Source organism: Petromyzon marinus, chromosome 61 (genome assembly GCF_048934315.1).
Source record: "Petromyzon marinus isolate PM22_M1 ecotype Great Lakes invasive population chromosome 61, UKy_Petmar_22M1.pri1.0, whole genome shotgun sequence".
Classification (NCBI taxonomy): Eukaryota; Metazoa; Chordata; class Hyperoartia; order Petromyzontiformes; family Petromyzontidae; genus Petromyzon; species Petromyzon marinus.
The window spans coordinates 6,327,498-6,350,565 of NC_133727.1; the positions used below are offsets into that span (position 1 = coordinate 6,327,498).

Here is a 23,068-nt window from a genome sequence, read left to right on the forward strand (position 1 = left end):
CTCCCCGGCGAATAAGATCCGACACGAGAGGCTACCCGCAGCACCGATGGAGGCCACAGAGCCCGATCGACATCCGTCTTGTTTTGCGATGAGCGAATTGAAACCGATGTAGGGCATATAAATGTTCATGAACACCATTATTATACAAGAGGTGAACTCTAACGTATACGGACACGTGGCTATAAATCGCCCCTGAATAAAATAAGGCAACGCAGCTCACACTGAACATTCAGCAATTTTATACTGATCCCACGGTGGGGTTTTCCTAAACGTTCGGTTCAACAGCTCCGATTGATTTGCGGCAATTACAACAGCTTTAGGTCATATCAAAATTCGAAATTGAAAACACGTCGGCATCCCCGCCCAAAAGCCGAACGCCGACCGGCTGGCTTAATTCTTCCAGAAAAAATAAATGTCCGACCACAAGCCGAAGCGTTTATTTACTTGAGATGAATACAAAAGAAAAGAAAATGAAAACGGGGGGGGAGTCCCGCCGTTCACAATTTAAAAAAAAATTCCGTAAAACAAACGTGACGTCACTGCGACGATTTACGGAGTGGACGTGCAGGATGAAAAATCGTGCGCGCAGGGGAAACTTGATACGGGGGTGGGAGAGGGTATTGAAATGGATTTAAAGCTTTCGTCACTGCAAGGATTCATCTTCTTTGATTCTTTCGGTAAATTCTAGATTTAAAGCTTTCGTGACTGCAAGGATCCATACCCTTCACCTGATGAAGGCCGCTTGTGTTGTGGCCGAAACGTCGTGATTTTTGTTATTTTATTTTTTACCTACTACGTGACTTTACCCAATGGAACCAAAGAGTATATTTCGGTAAAGTCACCACGTAGAATGAGAATAAAATAATAAACTGATAAAATAAAATAACACGATAAAATTCTCACGACGTTTCGGCCACAGCACAAGTGGCCATTCTTCAGGTGTCGTCCCGACAGGTTTGTTCCTTTCCACCTGAAGAAGGCCGCTTGTTGTTGTGGCCGAAACGTCGCGAGAATTTCATCGCGTTATTTTATTTTATCAATTTATCATTTTATTCTCATTCTACGTGGTGGTGACTTTACCGAAAGAACCAAAGAAGTATTGAAATGGCCGCGGTGTCCATTACTCAGAGTGCCAGAAAGCGTGAAAGCGTGCGGAGGTACGTGCATCGAAACCTAACCAGGAGCCTCCCGCGCCGTTCCAACGCGGCGGGCCCAATCGGAACTGGGGGAAATGAAAAAAATATATATAAAAATAAATAAAACGGCCTGAGATTATTCTTTTTTTTGGTGTTTTTATTATTCGCGGAGGAAACTGCACTGCGTCGTCGTAAAACGCGCCGGGCGTCGCGGTCGGCGCTTGGGCGTGCGTGAAAATCAAAATTTCCGATGTGAATAGTCACGGTTTAAATGTCGATCTCGGGGCTTTTGCTTGCCGATTTGATGCCCCCCCCCCACCCCACCCACCCCACCCCACCCACCCCTCTTGTTCTGTGATCGGTGCATTGTACCGGGCTCGCGGTGAGTTGAAATCAAATTTAAAAAAAGATTTGTTTTCAATCAAAATAAGATCTACCGTGCGTACGTTCTATACGAGCGCGCACGCAAAGGGCTCGACGCTAAATGGCCGGGCAGCTCCGGTGGTTTCCCGCTTGTCGCTATTGATCGGGACGCGCTATGGAGGTGCAGCAGAAGAATCGTTGCAGGGCATGTCCACAGGATCAACCTCACCAAGCGTTATGGTGGCTGGGAGATGTCAGCGTCATCTCCCGATATACAGGAGGTAGTGGGTTTGATCCCATCCCTGGCGCCTGCTACATATTTTGTAGATTGCGTGTTCTCCCCGTGGCCGTGCGGATCTTTCTCCGGGTCCCTCCCGTTTTTCCGTCCGCATTGAGAATCAATGTGCGTCCAGAGTATTAAGCTGCGATAAATGTCCACATGATGATAAGCCACTTCGTTGAGCTATCGTTTGTGATCGGGTCGCTTCTGACAAAGAGCTACATAGTTCAGTGGGCCTTACATGATAAAAAAAAAATTGTTAAAAAAAATGTGTTTATAGTTCATATGCGGTTCTAGGATTGGCCTCGTCACCCACCTTGGTACCCACAAACCCTGACCGTCATCGCTGTCCGTGGAGGATCATCATCCTCGACTCAGAGGGATCCCAGATGACCGATCCGGTATGCGTGGGATTTGACAACTTTAGTAAGCCACCTTCCCGCCCGGCTTACACCGCTTCTTGCGAAGCGGACGCAAAAGGCCGGGTCAAGATTATCGATCAGAGTTCGGCCATCACTGCGTTCCAATTCCATAGCTGACAACTAAAAAAAATTAATGACCGCTCGGAACTATATCATGAATAAGTAAAGATTCGTTTATAGAGTCGCCCAGACATCGCTCGATACATCCATTATTATTATTATTATCTCAAAATGCCGTCAATTACAACTAATTAAAGTAATTAATCGCGCGTTCGCCTCTTGTGGCAGAGATTTACGGGTTCAAATCCAACGGCCGCACGAGTTACTACTGCGAGTGCAACAACCGATATACTACACGTTGGCCTGCTTCACGCCGGACGTTAAAGATCCCGGTACGTCGTTCGCGAGAGGCAGGCCATCGTGCGCACCGCCAAGCAGGCTACAACTTTTGCAAAATTGCCAATATTGCCCACAAATGACTAAATTGGGATTGTACACACAGCAGCAATCGAATTGTAAATTGTGTGGGTTTCCTCTCCGACACACCGGTGTGCTGTACTAGTAACGAATTGGCACGTCTTGTTTACGTTACAAACCTTACTATAATTACTTTAGGTGGTGGTGGGTTAACGACACATTGAAACTAACAAATGACAACAATTCACTGGGTTGCTATTATAATTTCTAACCCAAAAAAACCTCATTATGGATAACATTGGTCGCAAAAGCCTACGTGTTACACTGACCAATGGGATGATGCCATTTTTTTTGTCAGCCGGGAGTTTGGTTAGGTCTTGCAACCCGTGGTGGATGCAATGTACTGAGGCTGGACAAGGGGGTCTTTAAGCTTGAGTTTTCACGACCCGCTGTCGATGGCAGCGATTGGAAGTCAGGCTCCAAAGAGACCTTGATCGAAGGTGTCAGTAAGGACGAGAGCCTGGTGTCAGTGCCGGATTAAGCTAGTGTGGGACCTGTAGCATATGTTATAAAGGGACCCTGAATACAATTTAAAAACACAAACCTTTAACTCGCACAGTAAAGTTATTGTATTTTTTCATTTGCTATATAGCCGGATAATACGGCAAATCGCTAGCCTTAAACACCCAGGCGTCCATAAAAGCCGAAGGCGGTATAGTACTAGAGTAATAGAGCAAGTGCAGAATTGCTGAACCGCGCGGGGCCCTTGAAAGTGCGGGGCCCCTGAAAGTGCGGGGTCCACAGCATCTGTGGCTACTTTTGCTACTAGGGTAATCCGGCACTGGGCCTAGTGTGTGAAACGTAAGGCCCAGGGGTCAGCAACCGAAGGTAACAAGAAGACAAATTTTCTTTCGAATTCGGTACGACAACAAGGACAACAAAAGAATACGAGACGGTGGGTCCTCGATCGTTAACGTGTCACGCGAAGAGGCAAACCTCCGACCCCGGAGCAAGCGGCTCCGGAGTCGGAGGTTTGCCGACACCGCCGGTGTAGCCTAGGGACCGAACGGTTTTGAGAAAATATCTAATTTGCGACTTTTCTGACAGACATTGCGATTGTGATTTGATTCGCGATGACATATTTTAAAGTCAAGCTTCAGTTCAATATTCAATGTGTAATAGATTTTGAACACGTGATGGAGCATTACCACGTGATACCATCACAATGTGAACTGTTCTCTATATATTCTAATGCGAGGATGAGAACTTACAAGCTACGAACTGCTTCCAACATGTATTTATTAAAATGGTTTAAATGAAATATAACAATCAAACATAGAACAATTGTTAAGTTAAACAAACAAAGTAATAGTAATAAATAATAATGAAACAAATTCCAATAAAGTAATCGGACTTTTCAAATCGAAAAAAATCGTAGCCTTTGCGATGTGTTAATCGCATTCTTTCAAATTGCGATTGGAATTTGAAATCGATGAATCGTTCAGCCCCTAGTGTCGTCATCGTGCAGTCCGTCCCAAAGGGAGTCAGAAATCCTTCGTCACCTCACGTTGGCTGTTGTGTTTGATTCCTGTGAGTTCGCTTTTGTGACTCGCGAGACCAGCGGCGTTTGAACGGCGCACCTTGCTGCAGAGGTCACATGCACAGTGAGCTGTGCATGTGACACTGAGACCACTTCTATAACCTTTCAAAACAGTCTGCCTCAGCGGCAGACCATGCTTGATGATGGGCGCTTGTGTTGCGCCCGAAACGTCGCGATTTATTTTATTTGACTTTACCGAAAGAACCAAAGAGTATGGATTCCTGCGGTCACGAAAGCTTCCAATCAAGATTCACTTCTATAACCTGCATCGCTTGGCCAGTTGTTTCCTCCGTGTCATCAAGACGCTGTCTCTCACGCAACCGAGTAGCTCCAGCCAAGGTTGTGCACCACTGCTGTCTGTCTCTGGCGATGTTTTCCCATGAATCTACAGGAATTCCAAATCTTCTCAAATTCGAGTGAAGTACATCCTTAAAGCGCAAGCACCGATCCCTAGTGAAAAGGAAAACAATGATAATAATAGGGGTTTTTCCCCTTTTTTCTGGCAACAAAACTGAAACCTTTTTACGAGGATTCATGTCTGCATTAACCACAATACCTGTAGTCAAAATGCAAACAAAAAAACATACTATGATAATATATGATGCATTGTCCTTGAAACTGATTGGTCCACACCAAGGGACGGCTTTCTTTTGAGCCTCGACCCAATTGGTGCTCGACCAGATGACGCCAGAAGGCGTCATACAGCTCAAAGACAATGCCGCTATCAAAGTAATGAGGGCTCGGGGTGAGCATCTACATCATTAGACCTCCTTCGCCAATACCAAAATGTAATAATAGGGTTTTCCCCCTTTTTTTCTGGCAACAAAACTGAAACCTTTTTACAAGGAATCACGTGTGCATTAACCACAATACTTGCGGTCAAAATGCAAACAAAAAACACACTACACCAAAAGGCGTCCTCTGGTCTAGCACCAATTGAGACGAGGCTCAAAAGAAAGCCGTCCCTGGCGTGGACCAATGAGTTTCAAGGACAATGCATCATATTATCAGAGTGTGTTTTTTGTTTGCATTTTGACCGTAAGTATTGTGGTTAATGCAGTAACATGATTCCTTGTAAAAAAAGATTTCAGTTTTGTTTGCCAGAAAAAAAGGGGAAAACCCTTATTATTATATTTTGGTACTGGCAAAGGAGGTCTAATGATGAAGGAAAACAATGGGTCGACCCATCTTCATGTGTCATACATATGTACGGGATGCTGAGAGGCTAACCCTATTTGGGATTTGTTTTAATCACTTAAGCCCCACTGGGCTATATAGCTCTTTTTCAGAAGCTACCTGGCCACAAATTACTCTGAACACAACACGTTGATTCTAAATGTGGAGGGAAATAACCAGAGGTGACCGGATAAAAATCCACGCGACCACAGGGAGAACATGCAAATCCAAATACACAGCAGGTGTCAGGGGACGGGATCGAGTCCCCGACCTCCTGTATACCAGGCGAGGTAGCTAACATCTCCTAGCCACCGTGGCGGACTCTCTTACATATCCTGTACGTGTATCAATACACGTACAGGATAGGAAAACATATAAAATGTATACGAACAAAAAAATATATATCAATCTAAAATTGCACATACAGGCGTCAGGATCCAGATCGAACCAACGACCTCCTGCACACCAGTGGCGAGGTAGTTAACATCTGCGAACCACCTCCGCGTGTCAATAAACGTATGGGGATACCTTAATACATAGACAAAAATCGTACGGATAAAAAAAAGGGATAAATCCAGAATTTCAGCGGCGACGCTAGCAGCCGGCACCCCCTTCCCCGCTCTCTCCTCTCCCTATCGAGCGTCGCACGCTCCGCTAATGAGCTGGCGTGGCGACGATCCGTAAAACCCCATTACTCAATGAAAACAAAACAACAGACGACAAATAATGGGGGGACGGGGGAGGGGGAAGGGGAAAAAAACCACGAAAAAAGCAACGGCGTAAATTAAACTTTTCGCAATGCAGCACAAAAAAAATATACGGGCCCGGCGTGCACGCAAACACCGCGGGATTACCCGCAGCAGACAACAACAACAACAACAACATTGGACGCCGTTCTCCCGCGCCCCTTTTGGTCCCATTAGCCGCATCAATTCACACGGGCCGCCCGGAGTTGAGCGCGGTCAGCCGCCGATCTGGCAGGGCGGACGGAGACCCGATCAATCATCATCCATCCCCCCGTTCCTCCCGGCCGACCGCCCACTCTGCAGCCCTTTAATTTAAAAAAATGGGTAATTAAAGGTAAACCACTCGGCCGCCGCCCCTCGAGATTTTTGCAGGGGCCACGTCGGCGGGAGAAATATACGAGCGGCGCGTTCACACGGCAGGGCACGGCGCGGCTCGCTGATTTTCCCGTTGGCAATCCTTCCACTCCTTCGCCACGCTCGCAACATTTTCTGGACAAAGAGGATTTCATCTGAATGTTCATGGCGGGGGGAGGGGGGGGTTGTTCAATTCGTGCGCGCGCGTGTGCGCGTGTAATCCCATTACGAGAGAGTTTGTCCTTTGCGACGAAACAAAAAAAAAACACGTGGCGGGACATTCGGCGAAACAAACGAAACATTGTATATTCAAAAAATAAAAAAACCTGGCACCGTCAAAATGATCGGTGGCTGCAAATGAAATGGGACGCAGAGTCGCGGCTTGTGAGCCAGTCGACCCGCGTACCTCCACGCAGCGCCGCAGCTTCGTTGACGAAACAAAACGCCCCCCGACTGACATTGACGCGCCCAGGAGCCAAAGCAGCAACGGATCCTTGGGAGTAAAAAGCAAGAGGCGATCATACCCTTTGGTCCTATTCGGTAAAGTCACGTAAAAAAAACAAAAAGTAAAATAAAAATAAAAAAAATTCACGACGTTTCGGCCACAACACAAGTGGCCTTCATCAGGTGAAGGGAGCAGACTGTCCAGCGCTGTCCTCTAGACAGTCTGCTCCCTTCACCTGATGAAGGCCACTTGTGTTGTGGCCGAAACGTCGTGAATTTTTTTATTAAATTTTTTGTTGTTTTTTTTTACCTACGTGACTTTACCGAATAGAACCAAAGAGCATGGATCCTTGCAGTCACGAAAGCTTCAAATCTAGAATCAAGAGGCGATTGTTTTAACTCGCACGATGTGTTTTACGCGTGGACAAAAATATTTATATTTTTTTTATTAAAACATTTCACCTGGATAAGCCCCCCCCCCCCCCCCGAGGCTTATTATTAAAAACTAAACAATCAACCAATTTAATTTTTTACTTTACCAGCTAGGACCCACTACTGAACCGCATGGCTCTCTTTTTCAGAAGCAACCGGACTTTCACAACTGATAGCCGAGCGGAGTGGATTATTATTTCATCGATAAAAATATTTCACGCTGGATTAAATTTAATTAAAAAAAAAAAATACTCGTCAGGATGTACGTCTGTGCGTACGTTTAACTTATTTTGCACCGTACGAAGTCAACCGTGCCAATCGGAGGTGCGGGAAATCGTCACTGAAAGAACTCGGAGTGCAACGTGGATTTCAAAAGGTAGGCGGGTGGTGGGGGGAGACTAAAAACACGACAGATGACATCAGAATTCGTCGTTTCAAACGAACACTTTTAGACTCGTTCCACGCTGCCAGTACGAAATCCGTTCGACGAGAACAACGGTCACCCGCATCGCTCAGCAGCACAGCAGTAGAGCAGTTCAACACAAACACACACAGCGTGTTCAACACACACACACACACAGTAGTTTAACACACACAGTAGTTTAACACACACACAACAGTTTAACACACACACAGCAGTTCAACACACACACACAGCAGTCCAACACACACACAACAGTCCAACACACACACAACAGTCCAACAGACACACACACAGCAGTTCAACACACACACACAGCAGTCCAACACACACACACAACAGTCCAACACACACACAGCAGTTCAACACACACACACACAGCAGTCCAACACACACACACAACAGTCCAACACACACACAGCAGTCCAACACACACACAGCAGTTCAACACACACACACAGCAGTCCAACACACACACACACAGCAGTCCAACACACACACACAACAGTCCAACACACACACACAGCAGTCCAACACACACACACAGCAGTCCAACACACACACACAACAGTTCAACACACACACAGCAGTCCAACACACACACACAGCAGTTCAACACACACACAGCAGTTCAACACACACGCACAGCAGTCCAACACACACACAACAGTCCAACACACACACAGCAGTCCAACACACACACACAACAGTCCAACACACACACAGCAGTTCAACACACACACACACAGCAGTCCAACACACACACACACAACAGTCCAACACACACACACAACAGTCCAACACACACACAGCCACGCTCAGATCACGACCTTTAAGCTCTGAGCGTGGCTTTTTTCACTCCAGCGCTGTTCTCCAGACAGCCTCGTCCCTTCACCTGATGAAGGCCGCTTGTGTTGTGGCCGAAACGTCGTGATTTTTGTTGTTTTATTTTTTTACCTACGTGACTTTACCCAATAGAACCAAAGAGAATGGATCCTTGCAGTCACGAAAGCTTTAAATCTAGAAGGGATTCATATTCTTGGATCTTTCGGTGAGGTCACGTAGAAAGGAAATAATAAAATAATAAAACAATAATATTCTCACGACGTTTCGATTGCAACACAAGCAATCGTTATCAGGTGTGAAAAGCACAGCAAGAAATTTTTTAAAAGAAAATGTTCTTGCTGTGGTTTTCACAGCAAGAACATTTTCTTGCTGTAGGTTTCACACCTGATAACGATTGCTTGTGTTGCAATCGAAACGTCGTGAGAATTTTATTGTTTAATTTTTATTATTTCCCTTCTACGTGACTTCACCGAAAGAACCAAGAACATGAATAAGGTAGAAATAATTGTAGTTTTTATTTGCATAATTGTTTTTGCCGGTGATTTGCGTTTCCCTTTCCTCTGCTTTGCACTCCGCGTTGTGATGTTTACACCGGCGGTCGCTGCAGCGTTCTTAACCGCCCCCATTGGACGTCTCTGAAAAAGAGCTTCATAGCTCATCGGATTCCTCGAGTGTAAATAAAGATTCTGATTTTACATCGGAGCAAAAAAAAACAACATTTACAATTTGAGCACTAAATTTTGATTTAAAGCTTTTGTGACTGCAGCAATTCATATTCTTAGTTTTTTCGGTAAAGTCACGTTGAAGAGAAACAACAAAATAATAAAATATATATAAAACAATAAAAATTCTCACGACGTTTCGACCATAACACAAACGGTCGTCTTCAGGTGTGTTGGTTCGTATAATTTTTTTTATAAATAAATAAATGCGCCGTTTAAAAATAAATTTATACGAACCAACACACCTGAAGACGACCGTTTGAGTTATGGTCGAAACGTCGTGATAATTTTTTATTGTTTTATATATATTTTATTATTTTGTTGTTTCTCTTCAACGTGACTTTACCGAAAAAACTAAGAACTTGAGCACTCTTATTCATTTGTCGTGGATTTACTCTCCCAAACACACGCTGAAGGAGTCACTAATTTGCAAGTTTTGTTTACGTGACGGATGGTGGCGGGTTTAACAACACATTGATAGTTCAGCCATCTAATCCCCCAAAAGAAAAAAAAAACCTTATCACGAATAATAATGGTGGCAAAAGCCTCCTACGTGTTAAACTGTCATTCAACGACTTCATTCTCCGCAGTTTTCCCCCACGTTTTGCTTTCAATATTCACGCAAGCGTACGGCACGATTGTTCCTGCCCGACACTGTACGTCCGTGTTCCCCACGATTCTTCTGCAGCTCCTTCGGCGGTACTCCATTCTTTAAACTAGGAAGCAAACGCATTTTTAATTTTACCCGGGTAAGGCCCACTGAGCTGCTGAATATTCAATTTTTCACAATACGACCTGGCCACAAATGATAACTCAACGAAGTCGCTTGTCAAAATCGCGGAAATGTATCGCGGCAAATAACTCTAAACGCGCGACGTTGATTCTAAATTTGGAGGGGAAAACAGGAGGACCCGGAGAAAAATCCACACCATCACGGGAAGAGAGACAAGCAAAGTCCAAATATATATTGCCGTCAGGGTCGAGATAGAACCGTCCCCTTCTCGGGACGCCGGTGAAGTCAACAAGCCGCTTTATTTTTTGCTTAAAGACGTGGGGGGGGGGGGGGGGCGGGGAGGAGGAGCGCCTTTTCTGGCACAAAAATCTGCCACCCAAAAGCGCCATCCCGGCGCAGTTCGGCTTTTCGCATCCACCGTCCAGCGTCCACCGTCCAGCGTCCACCATCCAGCGTCCACCATCCAGCGTCCACCATCCCCCGTCCAGCGTCTGTCCACCGTCCCCTGTCCACCGTTCCCCATCCACCATCCCATGTCCACCGTCCACCATCCCATGTCCACCGTCCCCCGTCCACCGTCCCCCATCCACCATCCCATGTCCCCCGTCCCCCGTCCACCGTCCCCTGTCCACCGTCCACCATCCCATGTCCACCGTCCCCCGTCCACCGTCCCCCATCCACCATCCCATGTCCCCCGTCCCCCGTCCACCGTCCCCTGTCCACCGTTCCCCATCCACCATCCCATGTCCACCGTCCCATGTCCACCGTTCCCCATCCACCATCCCATGTCCACCGTTCCCTGTCCACCGTCCCCCATCCACCATCCCATGCCCCCCGTCCCCCGTCCACCGTTCCCCATCCACCATCCCATGTCCCCCGTCCCCCGTCCACCGTCCCCCATCCACCATCCCATGTCCCCCGTCCCCCGTCCACCGTCCCCTGTCCACCGTTCCCCATCCACCATCCCATGTCCACCGTTCCCTGTCCACCGTTCCCCATCCACCATCCCATGTCCCCCGTCCCCCGTCCACCGTTCCCCATCCACCATCCCATGTCCACCGTCCCCCGTCCACCGTTCCCCATCCACCATCCCATGTCCACCGTCCCATGTCCACCCCGTCCACACCGTCCCCGCGTCCCGCGTCCCCCCACCACCGCCCCGCTCACCGGATTCCTCCTCTTGCGGCGGCGGATGCGCAGCATCTCCTTGTGCTGGCGAGACACAAAGTTGACGGCGGCGTACTCGAGGAGCGCCGAGAACACAAACAGCAGGCACACGGCCATCCAGATGTCGATGGCCTTCACGTACGACACCTGTGCACGCGCGATGTGGGGGGGGAGGTGGTGGTGGTGGTGGGGACAGGGGAAGGGCGTCTTGCAATAAACGCGCGATACCTCATCCGCCGCTCGGAACTACGCAACGCACGGTTGAACGAGTAGGCTTTCGCTGACATGTATCATTCACGGTCGGGGTTTTTTTTGTGGTGTCGGATCGCGTCGAGCGAGCGTACGCGAGGGCTACTGCCCGTACCGCTACCCGACACGGCCAATCAAGTAAGGGTTTGTCGCGCGAACGAGACGTGCCAATTCGTTACGACGATATTACCCTTGATATTCGCGAACTTGATATCTGTGATTGAGGCCATCCGGCGAATCGCATCTGGAACTCGGCACGACGACTGCTGCATCGAGAGAGACAGAGGGCAAGAAAGTGACGAGAGATAAAGTGACGAGAGATAAAGTGACGAGAGATAAAGTGACGAGAGATAAAGTGACGAGAGATAAAGTGACGAGAGATAAAGTGACGAGAGATAAAGTGATGAGAGATAAAGTGATGAGAGATAAAGTGACGAGAGATAAAGTGACGAGAGATATAAAGTGATGAGAGATAAAGTGACGAGAGATAAAGTGATGAGAGATAAAGTGACGAGAGATAAAGTGACGGGAGATAAAGTGACGAGAGATAAAGTGATGAGAGATAAAGTGACGAAAGATAAAGTGATGAGAGATAAAGTGACGAGAGATAAAGTGATGAGAGATAAAGTGACGAGAGATAAAGTGACGGGAGATAAAGTGACGAGAGATAAAGTGATGAGAGATAAAGTGATGAGAGATAAAGTGACGAGAGATAAAGTGATGAGAGATAAAGTGATGAGAGAGATAAAGTGACGAGAGATAAAGTGATGAGAGATAAAGTGATGAGAGATAAAGTGACGAGAGATAAAGTGATGAGAGATAAAGTGACGAGAGATAAAGTGACGAGAGATAAAGTGACGAGAGATAAAGTGATGAGAGATAAAGTGATGAGAGATAAAGTGACGAGAGATAATGTGACGAGAGATAAAGTGACGAGAGATAAAGTGACGAGAGATAAAGTGATGAGAGATAAAGTGACGAGAGAGATAAAGTGGCAAGAGATAAAGTGGCGAGAGATAAAGTGATGAGAGATAAAGTGATGAGAGATAAAGCGATGAGAGATCAAGTGACGAGAGATCAAGTGACGAGAGATAAAGTGACGAGAGATAAAGTGACGAGAGAGATAAAGTGACGAGAGATAAAGTGATGAGAGATAAAGTGACGAGAGATAAAGTGACGAGAGATAAAGTGACGAGAGATAAAGCGACGAGAGATAAAGCGACGAGAGATAAAGTGACGAGAGATAAAGTGACGAGAGAGATAAAGTGACGAGAGATAAAGTGACGAGAGATAAGTGACGAGAGATAAAGTGACGAGAGATAAAGTGACGAGAGATAAAGTGACGAGAGATAAAGTGATGAGAGATAAAGTTACGAGAGATAAAGTGACGAGAGATAAAGTGACGAGAGATAAAGTGACGAGAGATAAAGTGACGAGAGATAAAGTGACGAGCGATAAAGTGACGAGAGATAAAGTGACGAGAGATAAAGTGATGAGAGACAAAGTGATGAGAGATAAAGTGACGAGAGATGAAGTGGCGAGAGATAAAGTGGCGAGAGATAAAGTGACGAGAGATAAAGTGACGAGAGACAAAGTGACGAGAGATAAAGTGATGAGAGATAAAGTGATGAGAGATAAAGTGACGAGAGATAAAGTGACGAGAGATAAAGTGACGAGAGATAAAGTGGTGAGAGATAAAGTGACGAGAGATAAAGTGACGAGAGATAAAGTGACGAGAGATAAAGAGACGAGAGATAAAGTGACGAGAGAGATAAAGTGACGAGAGATAAAGTGATGAGAGATAAAGTGATGAGAGATAAAGTGACGAGAGATAAAGTGACGAGAGAGATAAAGTGACGAGAGATAAAGTGACGAGAGATAAAGTGACGAGAGATAAAGTTATGAGAGATAAAGTGACGAGAGAGATAAAGTGACGAGAGAGATAAAGTGATGAGAGATAAAGTGATGAGAGATAAAGTGGCGAGAGATAAAGTGACGAGAGATAAAGTGACGAGAGATAAAGTGACGAGAGATAAAGTGATGAGAGATAAAGTGACGAGAGATAAAGTGACGAGAGATAAAGTGACGAGAGATAAAGTGACGAGAGATAAAGTGACGAGAGATAAAGTGACGAGAGATAGTGACGAGAGATAAAGTGACGAGAGATAAAGTGATGAAAGATAAAGTGATGAGAGATAAAGTGATGAGAGATAAAGTGATGAGTGAGATAAAGTGATGAGAGATAAAGTGATGAGAGATAAATTGACGAGAGATAAAGTGACGAGAGATAAAGTGACGAGAGATAAAGTGGCGAGAGATAAAGTGACGCGCGATAAAGTGATGCGAGAACTTGGTTTCTTATGACAATTTCCATCTATTTAATAGCTTGTTTACGTATTCATTTCACGTAATTCATTAAAAATTAAGGTAGTCGTAGGGCAACATCATCATACGCTAAATTTGCCGAGCACGAGCGTCTCCGCAACGCATCCGCCGTCGCGAATGTCGCTTCCGCTTCCGCACTCCTGGTTGTGTTCAGAGAGCAAACCCCACGACATTCACAGCTAAGGGGCCGTCCATAAATGACGTCACGCGATTTTGGACGATTTTTGACTCCCCCCCCCCACCCCCCCCTCTCGTCACACGGCGTCACAAAAAGTCAGACCCCCCCCCCTTAAATATGACGTCACAAAGCTCTGCCCACCCACCCCCCCCCCAAAAAAAAAAAACCACATGCTTCAAATCGCTTTAAACTATTGTCATTGTAGTAGTGCGTATTTAACGTGGCGCTGCACCTCTGATGTTGTAGGAGAAAACATTTACTAAAAAGTCAATTTAATTAAGTAGAACGTGTTGTGTTTATATTTATCTAAAGCTGCGCATTTTGATGTGACGTCACATTTCTCAAACACACACCCCCCCCTCCTCCCCTCGTCACGCATCGTCACAACAATGTCTGACTCCGCCCCCCTCCCCCCAACAGGTGCGTGACGTCATTTACGGACGGCCCCTAAAAGGTGCTTCGCGTTGTGGCTGGCGACTACGGCAAGCGTTCTGTCAGTCGACGGGCGACCGACAGAACGGCGACGTTTCCTCGTGTCAACGCGCGCACGTTGAACTTAGCCATCCGTGCTAATCGGAGGTGCGGTGGAAGCACAAAAAAATAAACGCAAACAGCGGCAAGGCGATGTCATCACCTGTGCGCCTGTCCCTACCTGTATATTCATTTCATTTACCAGGCAGGGCCCACTGAGCTATTGGCTTATTTTTTTTTTGTTGCAGAAGCGACCTGGCCACAAACTGACAGCTCAACGAAGGGGCTCATCCTCGCCGTGTGGACATTTGAACCTCATGGCGGGACCCCGGGGTCCCATAAGCCGCCGGCTCTCGCATAAACTGCGTTGCGACGTCATGTCATGTCTGTTGAAGGTCGAACGATACGGCGATCTGTTTCCTCTCGACGGGCTCTACGCGGTGCGCTAATCAAAGTGACAAAGTTGCGTTTCTTCTGCGCATTCGTCCTCGCTCCTGCGCTTGGACACGGCATGACAACAGAACTAATCCGCGCCAGGCGGATTAGTTCTGTTGTCATGAGCGCGGTGGGACGGAGTCGCCAAAAAATCAACTAGTTAATGACGATTTTGACTTCCGTTTATTCGGGGCCCCGGGGTCCCGCCATGAGGTTCATTCATTGCTGCCAAATGCCCTAAACGCACGTCGAATCGAAATGTGGACGGAAAAACTCGAGGGCCCGGAGAAAAAATATCCACGCGACCACGGGGGCAACGTGCCAACTCCAAATATACAGCATGCGTCAGGATCGGGTGTCAAACCCACGACCTCCTGCGTGGCAGGCGAGGGAGATAACATCTCGCCACCGTGGCGCCCATCGGAAGAAGGGTACATGGAAGAAGCCCGGGCAGTGACAGAATCGACGATGGCTGTGGTGCTGAACAATAGTACATATTCAACAAAGTTTTAAAAAAATATAAATACAGGGGCCCAGAGGCTCTGGGACAACCATCTTGTTAATTGCATGAGACGCCTCTGAACTAACAAGTGCAGACCTTAGCCACTGCCACCCAACCTGTTCTTCCACCCCTCTTTGTAGTCTCGTCAAGGGCCATCGTCACACGAACTCCGATCATAAGCCATCGTCACATGATAAGCCATCGTCACGCGAACTCCGATCAGCCTCGCAGTAGCAGCGGCTGTTGGCTCAGCCATCGAACAAAGATGGTGGTCACCGCATCGCGGCGCTTTCAGACGCCCTCATGCCGATATGGGGAAGCCATTGGAGATACGCGCTCTTAAATAATCATCTAGGGGTGGGGAATGTCCGGCCCGCGGGCCGTATGAGGCCCGGAAAAATCATTTGGTCTGTCCCTGCCAAGTGCAACCGCGCGACTCGAAATGCAATAAATCTAGGCGCTTTTTTCATGGCAACATTAATTTAATTTTGTATGGCCCGCGAATGATGTTATAAATATCTAAATGGCCCTTGGCAGAAAAAAGGCAAACCGATTTCTTTACCACTGCTTTTTGTTTTTGTTATCCTACGTGCGGCGCGAAAGAAGTTCAACATGCTTACATACTGCCCATAGACTCAACACTGCCCATAGACTCAACACTGCCCATAGACTCAACACTACCCATAGACTCAACACTGCCCATAGACTCAACACTACCCATAGACTCAATACTACCCATAGACTCAACACTGCCCATAGACTCAACACTACCCATAGACTCAACACTACCCATAGACTCAACACTACCCATAGACTCAACACTGCCCATAGACTTACATACTGCCCATAGACTCAACACTACCCATACACTCAACACTACCCATAGACTCAACACTACCCATAGACTCAACACTACCCATAGACTCAACACTGCCCATAGACTTACATACTGCCCATAGACTCAACACTACCCATACACTCAACACTACCCATAGACTCAACACTACCCATAGACTCAACACTACCCATAGACTCAACACTACCCATAGACTCAACACTGTCCATAGACTCAAAACTACCCATAGACTTACATACTGCCCACAGACTTAACACTACCCATAGACTTACATACTGCCCATAGACTTAACACTGCCCATAGACTTAACACTGAACCTACCATACAAGAGGAGAATGGCCAATTCCAAGGATAGGCTTTGTAATTAAGGACCTGTTACGAGCTGTTACGCCGGCCAGGAGGTTTCTTGTTTGAAGTGTGCCGTGTGTCGGAAAACGTGAACGTTTTCATTTTAAGAAAATCAATTTCCGTTTTGTTATAAGCTTGCAATTATTTAACTGCCATTTTTTTCAACATCACATTTTCAATAAAACCTCAGTGAAACACTCAGATAAAAATTTCTCATACGCCCAACACGTCAGGAAAGACACACAAGCTACCGATCATCCGAAATGTAATCCATACCAACCAAACCTTCAGCAACGTCAACAAATCGCGTCAACAATTGCCACCATCATCATCAACACAACACTGGCATTTGCGAAAACAGCCTCGCTACGTTTGTTTTGTAACAGCATGCAATCCCCCTACGTCACGTGCTCGCAATTAACACCGGGCGATGACGGACGTATAAAATTCTCGGATGAAAGGCGCAAAATAGCTGAGTCTGCGGGGATGCTAATTAAACTCGACCTGGGACGGCAGCAAAAATTAATTGCCGTCATCACCAGACACAGCTTCCAAATGACCTGGCATCTAATTGCTCCCAAGTGCAGCTCTAGTTAACCCCCGCCACTAGTACAAGCACTAACCCACCGAGGGTGGAGTTGTGAACACTCAATTGGCTAATGATGACCATCCACGGCACAGATTACTCTACCCCCCCCCCCCCACACACACATCCGAGATGGAGGGTGCGCGCGAACGACACCGGTCGCCTTAGCGGAATGTTTCCAAAGTCTGACGCTCTTTAAATGTTAACGCGTGCGCTCGTAACTGGCGAACCATAATTATCAAGAGTTCAAGTGACTGTACATAATCTTTGGTTCTTTCAGTAAAGTCACGTGGATAGAAAATAAAAATTAATAACAAAAATAATTAAAATTAAAAACCAAAAACTCACGACGTTTCGGTCACAACATCAGGCGGAGACGATTGCCTCTTAATTATTTTAATTTTTTATAAATTTTATTTTCTACCTACGTGGAGACGATGACCTCCTTTTCATTATTTTTTATTTTATTTTCGACCTGCGTGACATTACCGAAAGAACCAGAGAACATGAATCCCTGCAGTCACGAAAGTTTGAAGTCTAAATGTGACTTGCATAAGGGTGCATGCGAGCGAACCGCATTAATTGATGACATCTGCCGTCGCGTTCAGCGGAAGCCGACATCCCTGCCGTTAGCCGCGGTCATCCATTGGTCAGCTACCAAAGGGGGTTAATTGCTGTCAAGTTCAGACGGCGACCTCGACGCGCGATTGGCTGCCTGCCTGGGGCTCGTTGGATTGGTGGGGCGTGAGTGGAACGCGACGATTGGCTGAATGGGATGAAAGACTCAGGCCCGGGAAATGGAGGGGTGGGGAGGGACATAGGAGACACATTTGTGGATGGAGGGAGGGATTGACCGGTTGAAGGGAAATATTCGGTCTGGAAGGTTTAAGAAGCCATGGTTGGCTACGTACGGTGCGAAAGAAGATCAGCATACATGTGTACGACTACACGGCCGAGTCCTTTGAACTTGCAGGGTTATTGCTGTCATTATTGCTGCTGCACAGCGATGATCTACCGTATGTCGAGCGATTCCTCGTTTAACTGTGATTAATAGTGCCGCGTTGAGCGAAAACGCGTTAGGCAAGAACAATTCCCCCGTAAGAAAAGATGTAAAAGATACGATATAGTCTATGGGCAGTGTTGAGTCTATGGGTAGTGTTGAGTCTATGGGTAGTGTTGAGTCTATGGGTAGTGTTGAGTCTATGGGTAGTGCTGAGTCTATGGGCAGTATTGAGTCTATGGGCAGTGTTGAGTCTATGTGCAGTGTTGAGTCTATGGGTAGTATTGAGTCTATGGGCAGTGTTGAGTCTATGGGTAGTGTTGAGTCGATGGGTAGTGTTGAGTCTATGGGTAGTATTGAGTCTATTGGTAGTGTTGAGTCGATGGGTAGTGTTGAGTCTATGGGTAGTGTTGAGTCTATGGGTAGTAATAATAGGGGTTTTTCCACTTTTTCTGGCAACAAAACTGAAACCTTTCTACAAGGATTCATGTTTACTGCATTAACCACAATACCTGCAGTCAAAATGCAAACAAAAAAACATACTATGATAATATATGCATTGTCCTTGAAACTGATTGGTCCACACCAATGGACGGCTTTCTTTTGAGCCTCGACCCAATTGGTGCTCGACCAGATGACGCCTTTTGCGATTAAATTTGGCGTCATCTGGTCACAGTTCCTATGATCACTGTCACATTGCTTTTATAGCTTTATTTTGGTGATTTCGAAAACGTTTTGGTTTAGCCATGTTTGTTTGTTGTAGTACAGAGTTAGACTGATAACTTTAATCTAAATTGTCTTATGGTTGTTATTGTTTGACTTGCATCCCACTGGGATTTTTGGCCCACAGCGTTGATATACGGTGCTTTTTCTGGAAGACTTTGCTCTTTTTTCCTGGATTTTTCTGTTTGCGCGTGGTCACTTTAAGATGTTTTCTTGTCCATGTTTTTGTTTGTTGCGTTTGCACCCGAATCAAGAGCCGAATGGCTCACAGGGCTATACCAAAATAAATTGAACTGAAAACTGAAAAAAACTGAAAGATATGGGTCCCAGTTTGACACAAAACTCAATACTACGCAACACGAGATCATCACCAGCGCCATCCAATCAACATTGTGGGCTAAGCACGGTGCGAAAGAAGTTCAACATTTACATACATACATACAACGATGCCAATGATTAGGATATATATAATATAGAGCGTCCTTTGCCTACGAACATCCGGCAAGTCAGTAGCATCGGTTCAAGGAGGCCTGCTCAACATTTCCACGTGATAAGTCACTTCATTGAGCTATCAATTGTGGCCAGGTCGCTTCTGAAGAACAGCTGTATGAGGTCAATGGGCCTTACCTGGTAGAAAAAAAAACGTGGTTTATAGTTTAAAAAAAGAAAATAAGCAACATTGTTTGAGACTGTGCTGATGAGACAATATATGGTCAAAGCCAGTCCAGAGTTTTCCAAGTGTCACGCACATGCCACTTTAATGCGCTCCCAGAAGGGAGGCTGCGGCGGCTGAATGTTTTTTTTTGGTCGCAAACAAAATACCATTATTCCTGATGCGAGTTCGAAAGGCGTGCCGTTGTTCCGCTCATTTTTTTTTGTCGCCAATGTTCTCCCCGGACGACGCCGCCGATTGCCGTCTCGGGGAGAGATGTTTTCTCTCCACGTCAAAAGTCGTGAGAAGATTATGAAGGGGGGGAAAAAAAAAACCCCCAGTTAGCTGCGACGAGGCCTGGTCGGCCCTTGGGAGTGAGCGTGCGCGTGTGTGCGTGTGTACACGCGTGTGCGCGTGTGTGCGCGCGTATGTGTGTGTGCGCGTGTGTGTGTGTGTGTGCGTGTGCGTGTGTTAGTTTGCGCGTGGGAGCGGTCGTGCAGCGGTTAGCGCCACGCCGCGCTACCAACCCGGCAACCCGAGTTCGACTCCTGCTCACGGCCAACACCGGTGACGTTTATCTGAACCGATCCTGGGCCTCTCCTAGGTTGACTCAGCCTCGAAAGAGTACTTGGTGCGGTGTATACGCATCGCTAGTAGGGATACAAAGGCGGCCGGGCGTGGTTGCTGGCCCACCCACCCCCTCGTGTGCTGAGCCGACCTTCATAGGTATAGGCTATACGGGGGACCTTTGTCTTTGTGGGGTGGGGGGTAGCGGTAGCGTAGCGGCAAACGCACGGCACTACAGACGCCTCCACCCGAGTTCGATTACCGCTCATGGCCAAACACACACAGCGGTGAATATCTGAACCGGTGCTGGGCCTCCCCCTAGGTCGAGTCAGCCTTGACCCGTTCCCATTCCGATGACGTACACGCACGTACACACAGGCCACCGGAATGGAATCGGAAGAAAAACCAAAATCGCGTAACTTCATCGGTAGCGCGGCTCCCGCAAGGCGATGGCGGGAGGGCGCGCGGCACAACGGCGCCGCTACGCCACCAATCTCAATACAATCAACGCCGATCCGAGATTCAGCGGTGAACGGGGACAGCCCTCCACCAGCAACGGTCTCGGAACGGGAAAGGAGTTAAACGAGTGTCCGGGTGCGCCGCGCCGGTGCTCGCTCATAGCATTTGCCGCAGGAGTCTGTGTGGGCTACACGTGGGGGGGGGGGGGAGGGACAAAACAAAGATAAAGATCCCCCGTGTAGCCTCAACAGACTTGTTGGGGCAAGTGCCGTTAGCGAGCAGCACCTATGAAGGCCGGAACGGCACACGAGGGGGTGGGTGGCCAGCAACCACGCCCGGCCGCCTTTGTCTCCCCCAGTGTCGATGTTTTTGCACACCGCAGCAGGAAGTAATTTGAGGCTGAGTCGACCTAGGGGAGGCCCAGGACCGGTTCTGATAATCGTCGCCGATGTTGGGGCGTGAGCGGGAATCGAACCCGGGTCGCCGGGTTCGTAGCGCAGCGCGCTAACCGCTGCACCGCCGCTCCGCGGAGGGACACACACACAAACACCACACACACATACACCACACACACACCACACACACACACCACACACACACACACCACACACACACCACACACACCACACACACACACACTACACACACTACACACACACACCACACACACCACAAACACACACACCACACACACACCACACACACCACACCCCACACACACACCACACACACACTACACACACCACACACCACACACACCACACACACACACACCACACACCACACACACCACACACACACACCACACACACCACACACACCACACACACACCACACCACACACACCACACACACCACACACTACACACACCACACACACACACCACACACACACATCACACACACACCACACACACAACACGTCTGTCCGTGTCCTTGCGAGCGATCGCTGTGTCGTACCTTGGGCAGGGAGGCTCGCGAGCCTGAGCTCTGTGTCGTCATGGTGAGCACCGTGGTGATGCCCAGCGCCACGCGCGCAGGAGCCGCGTCCATGTTGATCCAGAAGGAGACCCAGGAGAGGATGACGATGAGCAGGCTCGGGATGTACATCTGGATCAGGTAGTAGCCCATCTGCCGCTCCAGGTGAAACTTCGCTTCGATGCAGGTGAACTTCCCTGGAGAGAGAGGGGAAAAGGTTCCCACGGAAACATTCTTGGTTTTAAACCAAAAGCTTTCGTGACTGCAGTAATTCATATTCTTAGCTCTTTCGGTAAAGTCACGTTGAAGGGAAACAATAAAATAATAAAATATATATAAAACAAAAATTCGTTCATGAGGCTATCCGCATACACAAGCACAGAGACAATTTCAACCGAGAAGATGAATTCTGGCTTAGCAATCATTGGAAGGATTTGATAAACCATTTCAGGTCTTAATTGATTGTTCACGCTTACGGTGGCTTTCAGACAGCATACATTAATTTTTCGTCTCCCCCCTCCTCTTTTCAGAACATAGATGGACTCGTCCTTCTAAATAAACTGACAAATAGCTGCGCGTGGCGCTGACGTTTTAAATAAATAAATAAATGTGCCGTTTAAAAATAAATAACTTAATGCAAACCGCCACACCTGATGACGACCGTTTGTGTTATGGTCGAAACGTCGTGAGAATTTTTATTGTTTTATATATATTTTATTATTTTATTGTTTCCCTTCAACGTGACTTTACCGAAAGAGCTAAGAATAAGTATAAAACGATGTCAACAATGGTTTGTTTTTTTTACCAGGTAAGGCCCCACCGAGCTACAATATAACTCTTTTTTCAGAAGCGACCTGGCTATCACAAAGGACAGCTCAACGAAGTGGTTTATTCATTGGACCTCCTTTGCCAGTACCAAAAATGTAATAATAGGGTTTTTCCCCTTTTTTTTCTGGCAACAAAAATGAAACCTTTTTTACAAGCATTCATGTTACTGCATTAACTACAATACCTGCAGTCAAAATGCAAAAAAACATACTATGATAATATATTGGCATTGTCCTTGAAACTGATTGGTTCACACCAAGGGACCGCTTTCTTCAAAGAAAGACTGCAGGTATTGTGGTTAATGCAGTAACATGAATCCTTATAAAAAGGTTTCAGTTTTGTTGCCAGAAAAAAGGGGAAAAACCCTATTATTACGAAGTGGTTTGTCATCATCGTATGGAAATTTATAGCAGCCCAAAATACTCTTAAAACCGCGACGTTCGTTCTAAACGTGGAGGGGGAAAAAGACCGGAGGACCGGGAGAAAAATCCACACGACCACGGGGAGAGAGAGACACGCAAACTCCAAACTTACAGACGTCAGGACTGGGATCGAACCCACGACTTCGTGGATACCGGGCGAGGTAGTTAAC

The 23,068-nt window shown here is 47.0% G+C and overlaps 1 protein-coding gene across 4 annotated transcripts in view; it reads right to left on the bottom strand.

The window, feature by feature from the left end:
* The window catches only part of LOC116955670 (glycine receptor subunit alpha-2-like), a 224,304-nt gene that overhangs the window by 44,550 nt on the left and 156,686 nt on the right, over positions 1–23,068 (bottom strand). For all 4 annotated transcript variants that reach the window (XM_032976897.2, XM_076053484.1, XM_032976900.2 and 1 more), the window contains exons 7-8: positions 21,631–21,845; positions 11,260–11,406 (exon numbers count right to left, since the gene is read on the bottom strand). In XM_032976897.2, the coding sequence (XP_032832788.2) occupies positions 11,260–11,406; positions 21,631–21,845 (362 nt within the window). The remainder of the gene's footprint in view (positions 1–11,259; positions 11,407–21,630; positions 21,846–23,068) is intronic.